The sequence below is a fragment of the Cladophialophora immunda genome, assembly GCF_000835495.1.
Source record: "Cladophialophora immunda strain CBS 83496 unplaced genomic scaffold supercont1.3, whole genome shotgun sequence".
NCBI lineage: Eukaryota > Fungi > Ascomycota > Eurotiomycetes > Chaetothyriales > Herpotrichiellaceae > Cladophialophora > Cladophialophora immunda.
The window spans coordinates 5,754,057-5,773,418 of record NW_015622543.1 but is presented as its reverse complement, the minus strand read 5'-3'; the positions used below and the strand labels follow the sequence as shown (position 1 = coordinate 5,773,418).

The window sequence follows — 19,362 nt, the reverse complement described above, 5'->3', positions numbered from 1 at the left end:
TAGTCGCAACGTCCTTCTCGCATCACTTCCTCCGCCGCCCCAATATTAGTGGATGAGGACCAAGGAGGCAGTGTAGATTTATTCTTTAGTTTCGTGGAGGACTCTGTTGCCATCCTTTCAACATCTCATAAGGGCTTTGTATATCCAACTCATTGCCCTCACGAGCATGAGCTCCAGTTACTAGCCGGGTATCAAACCACATATCTGCCAGAAGCATAACCCTGAAGAGCCATCAATCGTCTCAGATTTTGAACCTCGTGAATCATCCATAGAACAACAAACATCAAGCATTGCCTCCTTCCAAAATCAATGCCATGTTTTCCAACTGAGCATTGAATGACCTGACTTTGTCCAAGATACCGTGTCCCGATGCACTGCTGACCGCCGGCGTCACGCTCCGTATAAGGAACTCGATACTTTCGTCATCGGCGCCTGAATTTCGGTCCATCTCCTGCTCCACGCGCCGAGCCGCCTCACTGAGCGCCCATTTCTCTCTCGTAGACTCTTCGCACTGCCAATGACGGCGTCTGAGCGCGTCACACTTCAGTGCAACCTGTTCACGTTCCTTCCTTAACTCGATATATTCCGTTTGCAGAGCTGCTTTCTCCCGCTTAGTCTTCCGAACACGGGCTTCCAGGTTGATGCGGTTCTCCACAGCCTCAGACATCGCGAATAACTCCTCATCGAGGTCTTGGCCGAATGCTTCGAGGGCGTTCCGTTTGTTATTGACTGATGTTCGTTTCTTGGACTGTAGAGTGTCGGCGATGCGGTCAATCGCGTTTGTGATGGTTTCGCGACAGATCTGGGCTAGCACGTCCACCACGTTGGGCTGAGCTCGGTCGGTTGTAATATCAGGGAGTACATCCGCCATTTGGGCTTCACTATCTTCGTGGATGGTCGGCAATGTCGAGACACTTGCCAGTCGGTGAGTGAGAATAGGGAAGGTAGGTCTGCCCTTGTTGCTCTTCGAAACTTCGGCCGACCCATCTCGGAAAGTTTGTTGGCGAGTCTTTCTCTTGCCCTTCCTATTTGCAGCCGGCGTCTGCACTTCAGGAGAGCTCTGTTCAACGTACGAGTCATCTTCCTCCTCTCCTTGATTAGGGGTTTGCTCTCGGTCGGAGACAGGAGTAATTGCTCTCATATTCCTTGTTTTCGCAAGTTTGCTGTACTTGGCGATTCGGTTTGCTAAAGGCTTAGCCGCGGGTGATGGGAGTTCCTCGGACGGGACTCGAGAAGGAACGGCAGCTGGCGAGTCCTCCTTTGAGGCGTTCAAAGGCTGACTCTGATTCGACGAATGACGTTTTCTGCGCTCGAAGGTGAGGGATCTTCGTTTTCTCCGCTTTCGCTGTTTAGAAGAACTGGGCACATCTGAATCTGGTAATGTATCGTTCATTATCATCCGTTGAAGCGTCCCTTCACCCTCTATTTCGGGGGCTTCTAAAGCAGATTCAGAGACATCTTCATCCAAGACAAGTGGTGCAAGCAGAATTCGTCCGCTCTTTGTAGTCTGTAAATCCGACTCCACGGGGTTTGTCTTTGATCCTATGGTGTTGGGCGTCTCATTCTCCTTCTCCTGCTCCCCCTGCGGGATGAACAAGGGAGATGTGTGAGAGGGTTCTCCGGCATGACTGAGGGAGGGATGCGCTCCGGCATCATCGTCTTCGGCAATTGCGAACATCCGGGTCGAATTTCTCCTCAGCGAAGCTCGGCTTGTGGGGATTGCTCTAGTTGTATCTGCTGGTGGTTGTGGAGTTGGCGTAACAATACTTGGAGATATTTTCCTTCTTTTGCTAGATCGAGTACTTGCTGGTGTGTGCCCGTCGTTCGGTTGTAGCGACTCTACTTCAGATGCAGGCGCTGGAGGTTGAGCCGACTTCAGTGCGCTGGAATTTCGTCCGGCCGATCGTGCGGACGTCGGTTCTCGGCTTCGCCTGGCTGGTGTATTTGACGGCTGGCGCGAATTAGACCTTCGAGACTGTGGTGTCTTGCTGCGGGAGCGCTGCGCTGGGGTCGGAAAGGAAATGCCAAAGTCCACATTGTCAATCTTGCGAGACCTAAGCAAGGGACGTCAGAGATGTTGAATTCAGTGGGAGAGATCGCGTACCCAGCGCCCCTCTGTCGCATTTGTTGACGCTCCAGCCTACTGTCCCCCATACCAAAATTGATGCCAAAATCAGCGGTTGCGACGGCGCGCGATCTAAGATTGTCAGCGTCAGCTTCATTCACTCTGTTTACGCAGAGTCAACATACCCAGCACCACGCTGCCGCATCAGCGCGCGATCTTGCCGACTGTGAGAAGCCATGATGATGGTTGGGGACCATTGAGGCCTCGAGGGTCTGTCACGACAATGTATATGCGAGGCCAACCCCGCGAACTGTGATTATTCGCGAAGACAATCGAGCATGACGATGGAGGACCTGAGTGCCTGATCGCGGTCGGTACCAAATAGTGGGGACAAATGTTCTCGGCGCGCCGACACGCGTCAACAACCCCGTTAGTGCCGCTAAGCCATTAGCGTCTTGGCGTTCATTACCGTGATGGAAAGTTGTCTGACAACTCTTTCTCCCTACCCCTGCTCGCCTGTAACTATCGAGTATGCTCGGGATCTATCAAGCGCCGAGTACTCCGTACTGGTCCCTTGCTCCCACCATGACTAGCCCCTCCCCTTGCACTTCGTTTACAACACAAACAATTCATAATTCCGGGGGTCTGAATGCTTGAGGCACAGTCTCATAGACATTCCACGAAACCCGAAACCCCTCGTGAACGAACAGGGCCTACTCGATTGGGATGATAGACAATCCCACGATAGAGAAAATCAGCCCTGGGTGCGATGCTAGACGAGGCGCCTGGCATTCTGTCAGGCACCGAGGACGATGAGAACAGCTACAAACTTGACCAGGCTGTGGTTCACGAGCGTCGTCGCATGCGTTCCCGCTGGTATCGCAGACATAACCCGATCAGAGCGATTGCCGGAGACACGATGCGCAGTTCCCTACTCCGTGCTCCAGGCCGCCTGCACTTCTCGTAACCACTGGCGATGCTTGTCGAAGTTGTTCCGTCGAAGGCCGCTGACGATATCTCTGGCGCGATCAGACACAGGGTAGACTCGGAGGTGGCTATGATCTGACGAGCATATCACGTACGAGTCTGCCTCTGGGTCCTGTTTCCTGAGCAGAACAAGGCAATCTCCGCAAAGCCACGTCTTCTCACATAGGCAACAGCACCAGAGTTCTGCAAAGTCGTCCTTGGTCGGATCGCAAATCCCGTCGCAGTGGCGAATTTTCCTGGAGCTGGCGTACTTGTATACCGCCCCACCGGTGCTCTCTCCCAGCTTATGATCAGAGTCGGTTCCTTCATCAGGTACTTCAGGCTGTGTGGCTAGTTCATCTGTTAGCATCATGGTAATTCCGAAGGCAGTTGCAGCGTTTTCGAGATCGTTGCCCATCATTAACGCCTCTCCAAGTTGATTGTAGGCATCATCGTCGTTCCAGGGATCGTCGTCGTGTAGTTTATAGATTGCCTCAGCGATAGATGGTTCGAAAATCGGCCTCCACACCTTCGGAGACTTTGATCGATGATCTCGAAGCCAGACACCATACAGAAGGGCCGAATAAGAGGCGCGATAGCGCCGTTTGTCTTCCAAGGCAAGACTCCTCAGTTTCTCCGCGGGCTGGGAATAACGTGATTGTTTTGACAGCCTAGCTTCCACCGCCTCGGTGAAACGACGAAAGCTAACGAATGCGGCCGCTTGGTTTCGAATCGGCTTCAAACGTTGACGGTAAGACTCATCGTTCGAGTCAATCACAGACAGGATGCTTGTGAAGATCTTGGTCGCGCCAGCGACGTCTTTGAAATGTCGTAGCAAGAAGTTTGCAGAGCGTACCGCCAGTCGCAGATCATTCCACTTGGGCCTGCCTGAAAGATCAATGTATGCGACACGCTTGAAATTGTCTTGTAACAGGTTCTGCAGATCGGGGTCTGGCCTTTTATACAAAACCATAGCGATGATACCGGTCAGCCGCTTGAACTCTCGTTCGGTAAACTTGTGTCTCAAAAGACAGTGAAGCAGTGAACACCCGGGCAAGAGTGTCTCACATGTTGCAAGGTGGCGCAAGACTGCTGATATTGAGCCATAATCTTGGGTCCGACTCAGAATCTCAATGTAAAGCTTGCAGCTATCCATGATGATATAGTCCGAGGGGGAATTTGTGCCGAAAGTATACATCTGGCATCGTTCGTACGCCTCCCTGCCGACACGAGTGGCATCCTCGTGATTTCCGCCGGTTTGGAGTTGCCAATAAGCTGCCCGTGCTCTGAAATAAAAATCAACACCGAAGTTAAGAAGGATCGGTGGTAAGGCTTCGATAGCTTTCTGAATTGCTTCTAGAGCTGGCAAAGGTTGTCCAAGATTATCGCCGTAGCACCGACTGAGGCCTTCGTACGCGACCCAAGCTGTGGGCTTTTCGACGCCATATAGCTCTCGCGTACGAGCTTCTGCTAGAGTGATTGCCTTTTGGAAATATTCGATGGCTCTTCGGGTGTGCCTAGGATCTCCTCCATCCATCATCGTCCAGGCAACACCGGTACACCAATATTCGTCTTCTTCTAAGTTCTGACTTCTGGCGATTTGCTCAATCAGATCCAGGGTAATGCGTCCGACTCGTCGTGTTCCTTTAAGTATGCTGACAGGGCCAATATTGTCTCCTTTTGGAGTCTACTAAACGTCAGCAACGGCCGGTGTGGCGACAGACCACTTTGCTTACCAAAAATTCATACGCAAGCAATACCCATGTTTCTCCGTCGCACTTGTTGAACCAATCCAAGTCATCCCACGACCTTTTCGCCAGCCAGATACGGGCACATTCTTTGATCAAAGGCTGTAGGAGAACTCTGGCGGAGTCGACCGCCTGCATTGCCCACGGGCGAATCTCAGGATTTTCGGTGCTGAGGCAGTGGATTCCCTTTGCGATCAATGCACGGACGATATCGGGTTTCTTTCGGTCCAATAGCCAAGAATCAATCGTAGTTTGCCATAGACCATTCTGTATATCGTAGAACATCTTGCCGTCAAAACATAGCGAGGCTAGTTTGGCACCAACTTGACCACAAAGGTCTTCTGGCATTGCACCAAGGTCAATCTCCACCAGATGAGACACGCAATTATCTGCCGCATACTGTCTGAGAAGATGTACGCCGTATTTTTGGGCAGTGGGCTTCATGGCGAGGTCAAGCAGAGCCTGCACCATTTGCATCTTGAAATGATCAATCTGTCCCGGAACCACTCGACAATCATTCCATTTCTTGGTCAAGGGGTTGCCTTCTTGGACAAGATAGTCGCGAATTCTTGCATGAGCAAAGGTGACCGTGCTGCGGTGCCATTCGTCAAATATTCCATTATTTGCATGGACGCTGATTCTTTTGAAACTAAACTGCTTAAATGAAGGCCTTGATGGCGTGTAGCCGGTCGCTAGTTCGCCATCGTCACTTTCGACAGAGTCTAAATCGTCTTCGGATTCTTCTCTGTTGGAGGAAGACGTTGACTTTATCGTTTTCGAAGCATCGTCACCATTTGACTGCCGTATGACGTCGAAAAGACTGGAGTACCTTTTTGTCAGGTCATCAGAGATAGTTATGAAATGCTGGCCAAGTGTTTCATGAAGGCAGACATGAAGCTCGGCAATTGTCAGCGGACGGCGACAACAAAGGACCCAGGCGAGTAAGTGCATCAGGTACTGGGTCCTGAAGTCGCTTTCGTGGTTCAACCTGAGAAATACCAAATGAATCATGTCCATCAACCCGGAAGGGGCATCATTGAGGGCTTCTTCAACCGCTTCCGCAGAAGGGCTGTCTCGAATCTGGTCAATGACTAATTTGGCCCATAAGAACATTCCCTGCGAACGTGTCACTATGCTGTTTTCGATGAAGGCCTCGAAGGCTTGAGATTGCTCCGGTTCCATCTTCCGGATCATTCTGACAGCGGCGATGGCCTTTGTGTGGTGCCGTACGTAGACACGAATATCCTGCTTCGTCTGGTCTTCGGTGATGTCGATGATCTTTTCCTTTCCTTGGAAGGCGGCATCAGTATTGTCAAGGAGATTTCGAATTTCTGGCCGTGCAAAGACGGCCACCTGGATGGATATTCTTTCATGATTGGGCTGGGAGGCAAGAAGCCTTCTCAAGCAAGTCAACAAGGAATGCTTTGCTTCGTCGTTGGCCTCGTCAAGCCCATCAATGATTATGTAGATCAGTCCACCAGCCTCTTCATGATCTTCCAAGAGAGGGTCATAGGATAGGAACAGGCGATCCCATAAAGACTCCGCTGACGCTGCCTTCCCAAGAATGTCAGGATAAGTTCTGACGGTCTCCACCAGATGGTCATAAAACCGCTGATCTTGCTTCGCAATTTGCAGTGCAACAGCCAGCAACATATCGCTCAGATTCTGGAGTTTGGGTTGGCCCTCCTTGAAATACATGTAGCCTGTAGGCCTCACTGAACCATTATCAGCGTGCCTTGAATATTTGTTCTTGAGAGTTTCGACCGTGGCAGCAGCAAGAACCGTTTTGCCAACTCCCGGGCGACCAAAAATCCAAAGCAGTGAACCATTGCCGTTCTCCCACGTTGCAAACATCGAATCATTCTGGATCCACATCCCCGTGGTGGCGGCAATGGCATCGGCACTTTTTCGATGATGATTTCGCAATTCTTCCCACGACTCATTCTTGAGTTTTTCGACAAGATCTGTCCTGGCATCCAAAAATTCTCCATTTGCTCTAGATCTCAGAATCTCCTGCCTGATTTCGAGGACTTGTTTATGTATGCTGAGGGTCGTTTCGCTCATTCGCTGCGTCATCCCAAAATTCAGGCGAACGACATAGCCCAGCTCATCGTGCACCCGTCTCTCCAGCTCTGCAAGGGCTTCATTGATGCTTTCATCGTTCTGAAACAGTGACCTTCCAAATTGGCGTAGTCTTGACGGTTTGACCAGTCTGGACTGTGCTACTCCGACGATTTTCAGAAGACATGACAACACCTCAACAACGACTGTCTGATGTGTGCCGATCAGAGAGCTGTCCTTGTAACCGTCGAGGGAGCACGTAACAGCGGCTACTCGTTGGAACAACTCTTCCACAGCATCGTATGCGTTACTAACCCTTTCACATGTATTCAAGATATGTTTGACTGCAAAGAAAAGCGCACTGAGCGGTGCCGCGGGTGTTGCTTGAAGGCCTCGATCTGCAATATCCAGGATGAAGTGCAGCGGGAGGATACATTTGCGGAAGGCTGAAACAACTCTGCGCTTTTCATTTCGGTGAGCCGTGAACTGGTCTTGATTTACGTGAAGGGCTTCGAGAAACGCTTGAAGGCTTCGTCCATTGGTGTCTTGGAAGTTTACGGGAGCACATTGCAAGTCAGAATTGAACAAAGGCTGGCCAATACTCTTCTCATATTCGCAGATAGCATTCTCCCAGAGTGCTGCTAGAGAAGTTTCCGTCATTTTCGAAGAATGAGAGCCGCTCGAAGGCCTCTTACGAAGGTAACCTTGGGAGAAACACAGGCCTTGAATACCCAGGATGCGTATCGTGATCGAAAACAAGCCTTCAATTCTTGTGCTATTCCCTGGACATGAAGGGTTCGGATATAAGAGGTGAAGAAAGCGGCCCGTCGGTTGCTTCCCAGCGGTTGCTTCCCGGTAAATGATGCATTGGTAAGATTTTAGTTATCCCTGCTATAACTCGTGTAGCAACAACATCCTGTGTCGAAACTCGGTCAGAGGGGCACAATATGGGTCTGCTTTGATGAATGCGGGCTCGCGGGGTACACTATGAGCTCTTAGTAAGTGGCAAGGTTGCAAGTTTGACAATCAGAAGGCTTCTACTCATTATGGCAGGCTCGTTAGAAACCGGCCCCCAAATTCGTCCCATAGCTCCTAACGCAGTAGCCCCCTGCAGGTTATTACGTGATAGCGCCCTGCAGGTGGCCTTCTTCGACCTTGATTTTGCGGATAGGATGGGGCCTTTCGCCAAAAATCTAGGAAATCCTTGTGGAGGGTTTATTTAGGTATGCGGCTACGTTCCGTTCCCTCGGAGAGGCCTCTTTGGATGATGTGTGATGCTATACATGGTCCGCGCAGAAAGATACAATTTGGTCACAAAGAACGTGGCGTCTGGAGAATCCCAATTGCAACCACGAAAAAGAGAGGCCATGCACTGAATGCGTGTCGATGATTGAGTTCCATCCGGTCCCAGACTACACTAACGAGGAACAGCTCCTCTTTCCTCGCATGCAACACTTCTGCCGAGGACAATACGGCTTGGAGTTCCCCGCCGACCTCCTCTACGAGTCTGTTCCAGTGTACATGGAGCCTAAGATTGACTTCACCGACCAGGAATCCTACGTCTAGAGCATTCGATGAAAGCCACCGCTCTGGACACCGCTGAGGCTTACGAAGGAGAAGGCCGCGTCACTATCCAGCACGCTCTCCAGCACGACCGGCACAGACATCCCACCATTGTCGACCTCATCGGGCTCTCGTGGACCCGCCTGGCTGCGGAAGCTAGTCTAAGCCTCTCCATCCTGTACCTGGACTTGTACTCACGGCAACATGTCACACCATCTGTTGGAGGACAAAAGTCTGGCCCCGTGACAAACTCGGACAGGCCGATCAAATTGCTGCTGGGCTTGAAATCCTGCATGCTGGCGGCGTTAGCCATGGAGATCTGAAGGTTGACAACGTCTCTATATTCCCCGGTAACCACAGTGTGTAAAGACTGTCAATAGTATCAATAGACTTGTCATCGTCGGTACCATTTGAACTTCGAAATTTTATCCCTTGAGATGCTTGCTACCCTCGCTATTCTCGTTGAGAGAGTTTGGGTAATAGAGTCACAATATTGGGAGGAGGATCGTCAACATTTCAGGTCTAGAGAGCTCTTCCATCGGCGACAACCTGATGTGCTCACATCGAAGCGTTCGAAAACGTATAACCCGGATAGCCCGATGATATCTCATCCTCACACTGCGCAATATACTGAGGAACGCCCCCAAAGTAGTAGTAGTAGCAACGCACCGTCTTGTCTTCCACATTCCCGCCCACGTGCCACGCCCCTGTCTGTTTCGCGCCCTCTTCCATCAGCGTGGAGGAAAATGCTCGGTCGACCTTTTCAGCCCATGCGCGAGCAACCTCCTTCTTGGTCTCGATCCGATTCAGTCCGTTGACGCGCATGTGCTGGATCGTTCTCCCTATCCAATCTGCAGTGTGGTCGACTATGGTCGGGAGATTGGCCCATGCGGATTGCGGTCCCAATATCATGAAGAGGTTGGGAAATCCAGCATGGGTAATCCCGTAGGCAGTCTCCAGGTTCGTTTTCCTATAGTCTTTGAGATACTGCCCATCCGTGCCCCGAATGTCAATGGCGTCAAGCGGACCGGTAACGGCATCGAAACCTGCATTCACTATAAGCTCAGTCTGAAAAAATGGCAAAAACGGAAAGGAAGGACAAATTTTTAGGAAGAGGAGGAAATGGATAGTTGGAAAGGGGGCGGGGGGAACCGAAACCGCCTAAAAGCCATCGAACTCACCAATTGCAAAAATGATACTGTCCAGCTCAAACTCTTTACTGAGAGTTCGGGCGCCGGTGGGAGTGATTTCCTGAACTGGATCTTTCTTGAGGTCCACGAGCTCAACATTCGCTCTATTGAATGTTTCGTAATAAAAATGTCCCAACGGTGGCCGCTTACACATGAGGGGATAGTAAGGGCACAGTGTCTCCGCGGTAGCTGGATCTTGCACAATGGCCCGTATTTTCTGGCATAGAAACTCGCTCGCTTTCTTGTTGCAATCCGCATTCGTCATCATATCGTCGACGGTTTCGAAAACGTATCGAAAGCCTCCTCTTTCCCAACCATAGTCAAGAATTTGCCGGAGGGTCTCATCGTCCTCAATGTCAAGAGAGCTGCGATTAACAACAGGTATATCGGCCCCGAATGGTTGTGCCCGGGCGCGTTCCGCGATTCCTCGAAAGTCGTTTTTGATCTCACATTCTTGGTCCTCGGTGAAAAGAAAATTACGACCCGGAAGAACATAGTTGGGCGTTCGCTGAAAGACCGTAAGTCTCTGAGCAGCGTGTGCCACAATCGGAATAATCTGAACACCGGTAGCACCGGTCCCAAAGATGCCGATCCGTTTATTTGTGAAGTCGACTTTTCTGTCCGGCCAAAGACCTGTGTGGTATCATTCCCCTTTGAATGTATCGAGCCCCGGGAAGGGCGGCTTGATTGGTGCTGACAGCGGACCGGTGGCGGTCACGAGGTAAGTACAGGTATAGGATTTACCATGGGCGGTAGTCACCTTCCAAAAGTTTCGTGCTTCATCATAATGAGCTGAGGCGACCCGAGTATTGAATTCGATATTCCTCCGGAGATCGAGGAAGTCAACCACCTGGTTCAAATACGCCTCCAGGTCTCGCTGAGTGGGGAACCGTTCTTTCCACTTTGTTTGCATCCCAATATCCTCGAGGAACGAGATTATGTATATCCAGACTTCACTGTCGGCTCTCGCTCCGGGATAGCGATTCCAAAACCACGTCTGACGTCGAGTAAAGCTTGGAGTCAGTGTTTACTCGAACGTTGAAAAGGTTCAGACACATACCCCGCCGACCCCTGAGCCAGCTTCAAAGCATTTGCCGTCAATGCCACGCTTGCGAAGCTCATACAGCATTCGCACACCACTTATACCCGCTCTGATGACGATGGCTGTGTGATCAGGTTGCGAAACACCATTCGTGACACCATTTGTGTAAGCCATTGTGAGATATGAAACGTAAGCCGAGCACAGAACAATGCTGCAAAGTAGTAGATGTCTCTTACTGCGGCTCTGAGAAAAGCTCTTGAGGGATACTCCGCTCAAAAATAGTTCACGATTGGGTTCTAAGTACTTTTGCGTCTAATTGGCAACGGCCGAGGCTGAGAGGTTACTCGGAGCAGAAGGGAGCCACGTGTCTATAGTGCCTTGAAATTACCCATTGAGAACAATGAATTAGCGAAATCCAGAGCCAGAGAGCAACCCTCAACACAGTTTTCGCTTATGTCCTTAGTCGTCTACAAGTGCCCATGCATGCATTAAAAAGTACGGAGAAGTCGTCGTATGCATGTCATTATGTTCGTGGAAGGCTACAGAAGAGGCTGCTGATTCATTCTGGAGAGATTCCAGCTGTGAGGCATTGCCAGACGAAAGGAGAGGCTCCACTGGTGCATCATCCAGGAAAGGAAAGTTCCGAGGCTGAGGAGTCTGCTGAGCTGCAAGGTCAGAAACTCTATACTGTCGACAACCTTATGCAGGGTCAGAAATGCCTTTTAACCTCTTCTGGGAAATAGTACGGCCCATGACACGAAACTCGCCTGCATCGGTCTCGAAAGCTTACCTAGACTTCCCATCTTCTCCTCTCCATGCATAGTACGAATGAACACACACCACGAGAGCCATGCTTGAGGCCGGTGAATTGACGCCCTACGGGGGAATAATGACCACTAACATCCAGATTGAATCAGAGGCCTGGTGCAATGTGCAGGACAAGAACCAACGGAAGCGGATCGAGGACCGCCTGGCTCAGCGAGCGAGGAGTAAGGGCACTCGCATGATCCCAAACTGCAAATGCAAGTCGCCTGACGTGTTTGTAAAATAGGGAAACGTGTGGCGAACTCCGGGTGTGGTGCTGGAGGCCAAGAATCCTCTTCTGCAGATGTCCAGCGCGGGGATCGCATTGTTCTACATGGACCAACAGCTTCGATCGACCAAGAAGGAACGTTCATCGTGGACCAAACATCGAACCATACTTGCCCACCGTCGCTGGCTACCTCTTCATCGTCCCCACCGTTGTCAGGGCCCAGCCCTCCAGGCGCTGAGACAGACCCGGACCACTTATCCAACCGCGTGTCGTCGGTTCTTGCCGCACTCTTCGATAACGGGATGGCTCTAGGGCTTCGCTGCGGCATTCAGATACCTATCCTGTTGCCTCCTTGTACTGAGCAGGTTCCCTTAAGCCTCCACCCCACCGAGCTCCAAATGAAGGTTCTCCATGTTCCCTGGATTGATCGCTTTCCATTCCCGACAATGAGAGACACGCCATTCGCCTCAGCTGTCAAGGCTTCAATGAGGAGGAGTTCTTTGCTGATATCTTCACCAAGGAGAGCTTCGTAATTAAACCGGGGGCCGCGAGCTGGGATCCGAACGCGTGGGCCATGACGAAGAGCTTTGAGGAGAGATGGGGTTTTCTTTTTCATTGATTTGGTAACCTACCGACTAATTGGGAGAAATGCGAAGAATCCAGTATCACGAGAGGAATTTTCGACTCCTGTCTGGTTAAATTAAGAGCGCTGTTATTGTTAACCCACTAAGATGATTCTCGTGAAAGGTGCCTTCCAGCCTTTGAACCTTGCCACGGCTGATCATCTCAATCCGAGCGAGCCAAATCGCAGAGACAAATACGGAAACTACAGATGACCTGGTCCTGGCCACCTCCACCACCTAATGGGGATCGTGTACCGTCCGATCACCGAAATAACGCTTGAAACGACGGCCGAAACTGACGGACGAAAAACGTTCCCGCCCAGAAGCTACTACAGAGCCCTGCAAGGTCAAAAGCGTGGTTTCGGTTGAATACACATCCTATTCTCTCCACCTTCTGACCACGCAGTACCACGCGTACCTGTGGGCTTTTGGTCAGCAGCCTGTTCCTTGGCGAGTTATGCGCAGATGTTTTGGGGTCTTCGACGCTCTTAAGAAGAGTTCATAACCTCCAAATAGTCCGATGGGGAAGCAAGCTGTTGGTTGACACAACATCTTCTACAAAAGGGGTTCAAGAATCACCGACGACCAGAAAAAATTTTACACATTTCTGGATGATTTCATGATCTCAAACATGTCCAAGCCGTCAATTCTTCTAGTACCTGGCTCCTTCGTACTGCCTGAGTACTACGACCCAGTATTTGACGCCGTGCGCGCAAAAGGCTACGACATCAAAGGCCTCCACATTCCCAGTGTGGGCCTGAGGACTCTCGAAGGTCGACCAGGGAAGCCACCCACAATGTACGATGATGCCGACTTTATAGCAAAGGAGGTCAAGGCGCTTGCAGATGAAGGGAAAGATGTGATTCTCATTGCACACTCGTATTCGGGAATTCCGGTGTCTCAGTGCACGAAAGGACTGGGGAAAGAGGAGAGGCGAAAGCAGGGGGAGCCCGGCGGTCTGGTCAATCTCGCATACCTGACATGCTTGGTGCCTGCGTTGGGTGCAAATGCGAGGAGCATACTAGCCGAAGCTCCGGATGAGCACAAAGTCGACATGAAAGTCCACGTATGTCCCCAGCAAACAGTTGCGCCCTTGTTCTCCATTTTGCTCCTTCAAACCTGATGCATGAAGTACTCCTGGTTGTGTTCAGGTCCACATGGACTAACTGAAATGATAGGAGGATGGATGGATGGAGCACTACCGACCCGAATCCACCGCGGCAATCTGCTTCTCATCCCTGCCGTTGGAAGAAGGGACAGCCTGGGTCAAGAAATTCCCAAAGCACTCTGCTGTGAGCTTTGAGAATCCGCTGACTTACGCTGATTACAAAGACATTCCCTGCTCGTATCTGCTCTGTGAACAGGACTTGTGCATCCCCGCAAGCGTTCAACGCGCTGGGATTGACTTGATTGAGAAGGAGAGCGGGAGGAAGGTGGACGTGACGAGGATCCAGGCTGATCATGTTCCGAACTGGACATACAAGCAAGCTACTATCGATTGGATCGTGGGATTGGGAGAAAAATGTGCTTCGAAATGAGTCGTCGGGTTCGTATGTAGATGCAGTACTGCGCCAGAAGCCGAGACATTGGCCTCAAGCTCTCAAGTCACAGTCAAGCTGGTCACGCAAAATTGCCATGTGCAGTGTGCATAGTTTTAGACGATTGGCACACAGGCCAAGGGCTCTATGGAGACGATCCATTCCAAGGTGGCTTTCTCGGTCGCTTCCATAAGTACGCAAACAGCGCTAGAAGAAGCAAAAATAAAACTTGGATGCTGATATGACTGCCATGAGAGGAAAGGCGTCTAAGTGAACGTCATGTCAGCCCGGTTCCATGCCACCACCGTTGTATCAAAGCCCGCGAGCCGGGCCACTCAAGCAACCACGGTGACCCATCGGCAATAATGTCATAGAGAGGGTCCAAAATCACTGAGTCCAACAGACCTTCATTATTGCCCGTTCCTGTAGAGCAAAGAGCACAGGTATGAACAAGAAGACGGTTGGCTTACTTCTCGACCAGGAGAGGCGGTGGACGGACACCCTCAGGAAACGTAGCCTCCCACGCTGCCATGATCTGGAGCATCTTCGCCTCTTCGTTCTCCGGCGCCAGCATGTGGAGCGAGAAACCTCGCCCGTTGAAGTCCGCAAACCCCAACGGAAGGTTACCGACAGGGAAACCCGCAGCCGACCCAACACTGCCTGTGCGGGAGTCACAGGGGCCCAAGATGACATCTAGGTCGTATTCCTTTAGGAGGCTCTTCATTTTGCCGGAAGCGAAGTCTCGGAGTGCTTTCAGATTTCTGTCAAAGACTTCTTTGGTGGTATTGTCGTCTTTTGCAGTCTCCAAGAACTTCTGATTGTCATTACCTAAAGACTTTAGCGAATATTCAAGATATAGTGCAAGGAAGAAACTCACGAGATGTGAACTCTTTACTCGCATGTTTCTTGTTGAAGTCAACGAGCTCTGCAATGGACTGTGGTGCACCTTCGAAGTTTGCTAGAAAATCGTTGAAGCAATGGCGGAATGCGTATGCTAGTGTGGATGGTTAGTTTCTGACAAGGTTGTAGTTGTAGGAGTACTTGGTACCACTCAAGTCTTCCATTTCCTCCATGTCAGGCATGGCCTGAGTGATCTCATCCCAGGATGGCACCGGAACTGAGTGAACGACTTTGCCGCCGAGGGATCGAATTTTCTCCGCAGCCGCATACATGGCGTTGTCGGTTTGTTGCCAGAAGCTTTCGACGGTCTCCATTGCTGAAGGATATGACCGCCACTTTGTTGGGTCTGAGAACCCAATTTTGAGACCGGTCCAGGACGAATTCAAGGGTAGATATTTTTCTGGGTGATGCCCTTGCATTATAGCAACGAGATGAGCTTGGTCAATAGCGTTCCTTGAAAACCCGCCAAGGCAATCAAACTGTGGTGATGCAGGCTGGACTCCTGTGTTGTCGACCGCCCCATTCGTGATCTTCAGGGCATAGAGACCTGCACGGGCAGCAGGCATAATGATTGAGCCATCTGATTCAGTTCCGAGTGACAAAGGCGCGAAACCAGCCGCAACGCCGGCAGCACTACCAGATGATGAACCGGCGGGTGTCTATAGACAGATAAGAAGCTGAGGCGAGAGAAGTGGTCGGTCTTACCGTCTGTCCCAGCCATGGTGAGTCCGGGACAACCCCTCCTTTGACGTATGGATTCTGCGTCTAGAAGTCGCTGTTGGCCAATTTCTACCACCAATGTCATAGTACCTTACCTGACCGCCCACAGCAGACCATCCCGCCATTAACCAGGCTCCCTTTAGACTACCTAGTTCCTAACAGAGACTTAGCGTTCAAGGTGTTGTAAGAGTCAATCCAGGGGAATGTACTTACCGATAGATTGGCCTTTCCAATGACAATCAACCCTGCAACGAGCAATTTGTCCACGACCTTGGCATTTGACTTGGCTTTTGCTTCTGCCAGTGCAAAGTTACCACAAGTTGTGGGCATATCCAAGGTTGGGGTGCAGTAAGCATCCTGCATCTGTCAGTTTGGCGACGAAGAGCAGGAGCCGTCAGATGTGATACCTTGAGAAGAATGGGAATTCCATGAAGAGGGCTGCGAATGACTCCGCGCTGTCGTTCGTTGTCTAACTCTTGAGCGAGGGCCAGGACTTTGTCTCGGGGAGGTGTTGAGATGACGGCATTAAGATTCAATCCCGCATGATTGTGCTTTTCAATCTGGTCGAGGTACCTGCTCGTGATTTCCACGCTGGAAACAACGCCCCGACTAAGGAGTCCTCGTAGATCGGCCGCGCTGAGAGTCAGCAAATCGACTGTGCATAGATCAGCTCCTTTGTCCTGTATCCTTGAACTCCCAGTGGTATACTCTTAGTTGCCATCTTCGTATTTTCTTTCTTTGGTTGTTAGTCTAGGTCTCTGCCTCCGTCAACAGGGAAGAGGTAGGGCGTCGTAGACTTCGGGAGTTTTCGGCCAGGAAGAAGGCCGACCTGGGTATAAGAAGGGGCAGCGTTGATTTGATTGCGGTTCTTGTTTGTAAGGCTCGATTGTAAGGGCAGAAAGCTGGACTGCTCCAGTGGGTCTATTGCATGTCACGTCTCCGGGGAGTATTTCCTGGGTGAGATAACTGTACCACAAAGGGAGTGACAGGTCACAGAGCCCAGGTCCAAGCATTAACTCCCTTTGACGGCAAGAGACGGCAAGAAACGGCAAGAGACGGTGGCTGCAGTGCCTATGCCTGTTGTGACAAAAAGGCAGCCTCTCCAAGACCTGCACGTGTGCCATTCCGACCTCACCTCACCCGTTGGTCATTCAAACGTGAAGCTAATCACGTTGCCCAACTCGAGGTGTGGTGACACGTTCTACATCAGGTTGATAGCACTGATCGAATCCCTGACCCCATTTAGCCTTCTGATTGCTTTAGATCTTTGTCAATTTTCTTCAAGTTTGAGTTTTTCGATGTCGAGGCAAAATGGAACCTATTGAGATACACATCGAGTATATTGTCGATGATCCTAGATTCCTCACGGAACGGCCTTTTGCTGTCAATATATCTCCAGGCCTAAAGGTTGACAGAACTTTGCATACTCTGGATTGGGTGCTGAAAAGCACCGTTATCCATGATATTCAACTGTTAAAAGACGTGAGCCTTGCTCAGTATGGCTTCGAGAGCTTCCGATACAACTTTACTTCCCTCCCAAGGAGGACCAGCTCACACATTCAGAGGTTGTACGTTATCAATTAGAGACGGAGCAGTTTCTGAAGCAGGCTCTGAATGTCGAGAGAGTTATATGCTTCGACTGTCGGGTAACTGGCCCGATGCTTTCCTTTGAAGCGGTCCACTCACTTACACAGTTCAGGAGGAACGGCCCTCCGATCAATGTTGGAGAGGTCATCGATGTCAACGACCCCTTGCACTTTGACCTCCCCCTTCGTGGTGCCCACAGTAAGTCGTACTGCCTAACTCTCTAATTCCATGCTGAAAATTTCACAGACGGTATGCACAGAAATCGACAGCCCGTCTCGAATGGCCTGACCCCTGACATGATTCAGATATAACATTTGATGGAGGACCCCTTTGATCAAGAAAATCCTCAACATAATCGATGAGCCGCAACTGCTGCACCGCAAGTATCGGTGTCGTATTGTGAAGTGAGCCCTTTCTTATCCGATCAATGCTTTTCGGATTTAAAAAGTATTTGGAGGCCACTCGTCGAAAGGCTCGACGAGTGGCCTCGGATGACGACTTAAGAAAGAGGCTGCAACACTCTGCCCAGGGCAAGCTGCGAGGAATGCTCCTTCAGATCAGCTCATTCTTCGACATTCTGCAGAAGATATTGTATCTGTTCACGGCGGCACTACCTGCTCGTTCAATTGCCCTCGGTCTTGTATCAGGAGGGGCCTATCTCGCCGTAAAGGTCAGTAGGAACTAGTGCACGAGAACTACTCCGTACTTGTAGATGTGAGAACGGGCCTTAGTGTGGAAGCTAACTATTCGATGGGTCTAGTACTGGGCAGAATCCGAATCTGCGCGCACAGAATAATTGGTATCCTCGACAAGTATAAAGAGCAGCTCGAACTGTTTCAGAAGTACGCCGAAACTCTCAAAGAAGAGAATTATCCTGTTGAGCGAAGCGAAACAGGTATACGGGGCAAAAGTTTCCAAAAAGCCGCATATTTGATTGGCTGGGTAGATAAACTCATCCGATTGGCCAATTCCTGTTACGGTCACGTGGAGTCATGCATCTGACCAATCACGTAGTAGACTCAAATTTAGCGCTTTCCACATTGGCACTCACTGCGCCACCGCCACCACCACCACAACAACACCACACGCGCAATCGCCGATTGTTTTACCATTGAGATCTCGTCCTATTCTGTCTCCTTGAATAGCTCTCGTTTAAATGCCAACTGCCTCATTCATTATTTCGCTTACATCTCTTTGACCAAAATGCGCGCAAGTGGCGCGCCACCTGATCCGTTCAAGTGTCCGGGAATACCTCCTCTACCTTCTGATCGACCTAATCCTCAATCGAATACCCACACAAAACCTACTCCAGCTGTCGCCAACTCAAGCCTAAGGAAGACTTTAAGCCCAAGCGAGGCAATAAGGAGACAGCTCAATGTATTGACTCAACAGGTTGCCTCAGGGAGGTTTTACCCTACCCTACAGCACCATTTTAGACAAGGGCGGCGGTGAAATTGTGAAAGCAGCCCATGAATGCAAAAAAAGGAGAAAAATATAACGCGATCTTCTAGCTAGGTACTGCAGATTCGAATGTGCTGAGGGAATCCTACACAAAAATGGCATGTCGTCTTCTGCTTCAGGGAGCCAACGAAAAGTTGGATAAGGATGTCAACTATATGCTGGTGAAGAATTGGCTTGACAAAACGAGTACGTATTTCCTTGCCAACCGGCCACTACACTTGCACCATCTAACAACAGACAAGGGAAAAAGTGGCTCTTGACATTCTGACTGGATATTTATTCAGCTTCTTTCAAAAGCTCCTCGACGACGAGTTGGGAAAGCTGACCCCGACCAATATCTTCCGCGAGGTGCTGGCGACTTACCGTGTTATCTTCGGGCAACATGCCGATGCACGGAACCTGATCAGAAAACACTGCTCGCAGGGCAAGCTCTTCAATAAGTACAGATCCCCATGGCAGAAGCCACATCCGTCGGCGTTTGTGCACAACCATGCCGACCCATTGCTTGAACGGCTATGCTTCTACGACTGCCGAGACGAAACCCTCTTCGTGGAGCTGGACATGCTCGATCTCAAGCATAACTACTTCCTCGACGACGACTTCCCTTGTTTCGCGGACCGGCTATGGGCGCTACAGGAATATGTCGAGAACCAGTGCCCCAACAACTGGAAGGTACTATGGCAGGACCGTCGCAACGTCAAGGAGTTCTGGACTATCTGGGCCGTCGTTGTCTTCGCGCGTGCCTAGCCTCACCCTCAGCTTCGTTGCAATCGTCCTAGCTGGCTTCCAGCTTGGAAGGCAGCTCAACAGCTGATACGATTATTGCGACGTTGTTTTCAGGGTAATAGCGGCCGGGACAAAATGG

The 19,362-nt window shown here is 50.7% G+C and overlaps 3 protein-coding genes across 4 annotated transcripts; 1 reads left to right on the top strand and 2 right to left on the bottom strand.

Annotated features, from left to right (window-relative positions):
• Positions 1-57: 57 nt before the first annotated feature.
• On the bottom strand, positions 58-2,380 carry PV07_06332. 2 transcript variants are annotated; one of them, XM_016393295.1, is made up of 3 exons: positions 2,251-2,380; positions 2,105-2,197; positions 58-2,054 (listed from the first exon to the last, which is right to left on the bottom strand). In XM_016393295.1, exons 1-3 carry the CDS (start codon positions 2,301-2,303, stop codon positions 284-286), a joined length of 1,917 nt encoding a protein of 638 aa, XP_016250814.1. In that variant the 5' UTR covers positions 2,304-2,380; the 3' UTR covers positions 58-283. The 2 variants fall into 2 exon arrangements, with proteins under 2 accessions (XP_016250814.1, XP_016250815.1); XM_016393296.1 differs by having other exon boundaries at positions 58-2,197.
• A 616-nt stretch (positions 2,381-2,996) lies between these two features.
• On the bottom strand, positions 2,997-7,500 carry PV07_06331 (uncharacterized protein; the record flags this gene model as incomplete). Its single annotated transcript, XM_016393294.1, has 2 exons — positions 2,997-4,718; positions 4,768-7,500. The coding sequence occupies 2 exons, from the start codon at positions 7,498-7,500 to the stop codon at positions 2,997-2,999; spliced, it is 4,455 nt and encodes a 1,484-aa protein (XP_016250813.1).
• Positions 7,501-18,592: 11,092 nt separating this feature from the next.
• Positions 18,593-19,244, top strand: PV07_06330 (uncharacterized protein; the record flags this gene model as incomplete). The annotated part of the gene is made up of 2 exons (XM_016393293.1): positions 18,593-18,683; positions 18,748-19,244. The coding sequence occupies 2 exons, from the start codon at positions 18,593-18,595 to the stop codon at positions 19,242-19,244; spliced, it is 588 nt and encodes a 195-aa protein (XP_016250812.1).
• Between the last annotated feature and the right edge of the window lie 118 nt (positions 19,245-19,362).

Excerpts from the sequence above, each read along its gene's own strand:
- PV07_06332 (XM_016393295.1), bottom strand. The coding sequence starts at position 2,303 with ATGGCTTCTCACAGTCGGCAAGATCGCGCGCTGATGCGGCAGCGTGGT. Across the intron at positions 2,198-2,250 it reads ATGCGGCAGCGTGGTGCTGG|ATCGCGCGCCGTCGCAACCG; the intron begins GTATGTTGACTC and ends TGACAATCTTAG. Across the intron at positions 2,055-2,104 it reads ATGCGACAGAGGGGCGCTGG|GTCTCGCAAGATTGACAATG; the intron begins GTACGCGATCTC and ends TCCCTTGCTTAG.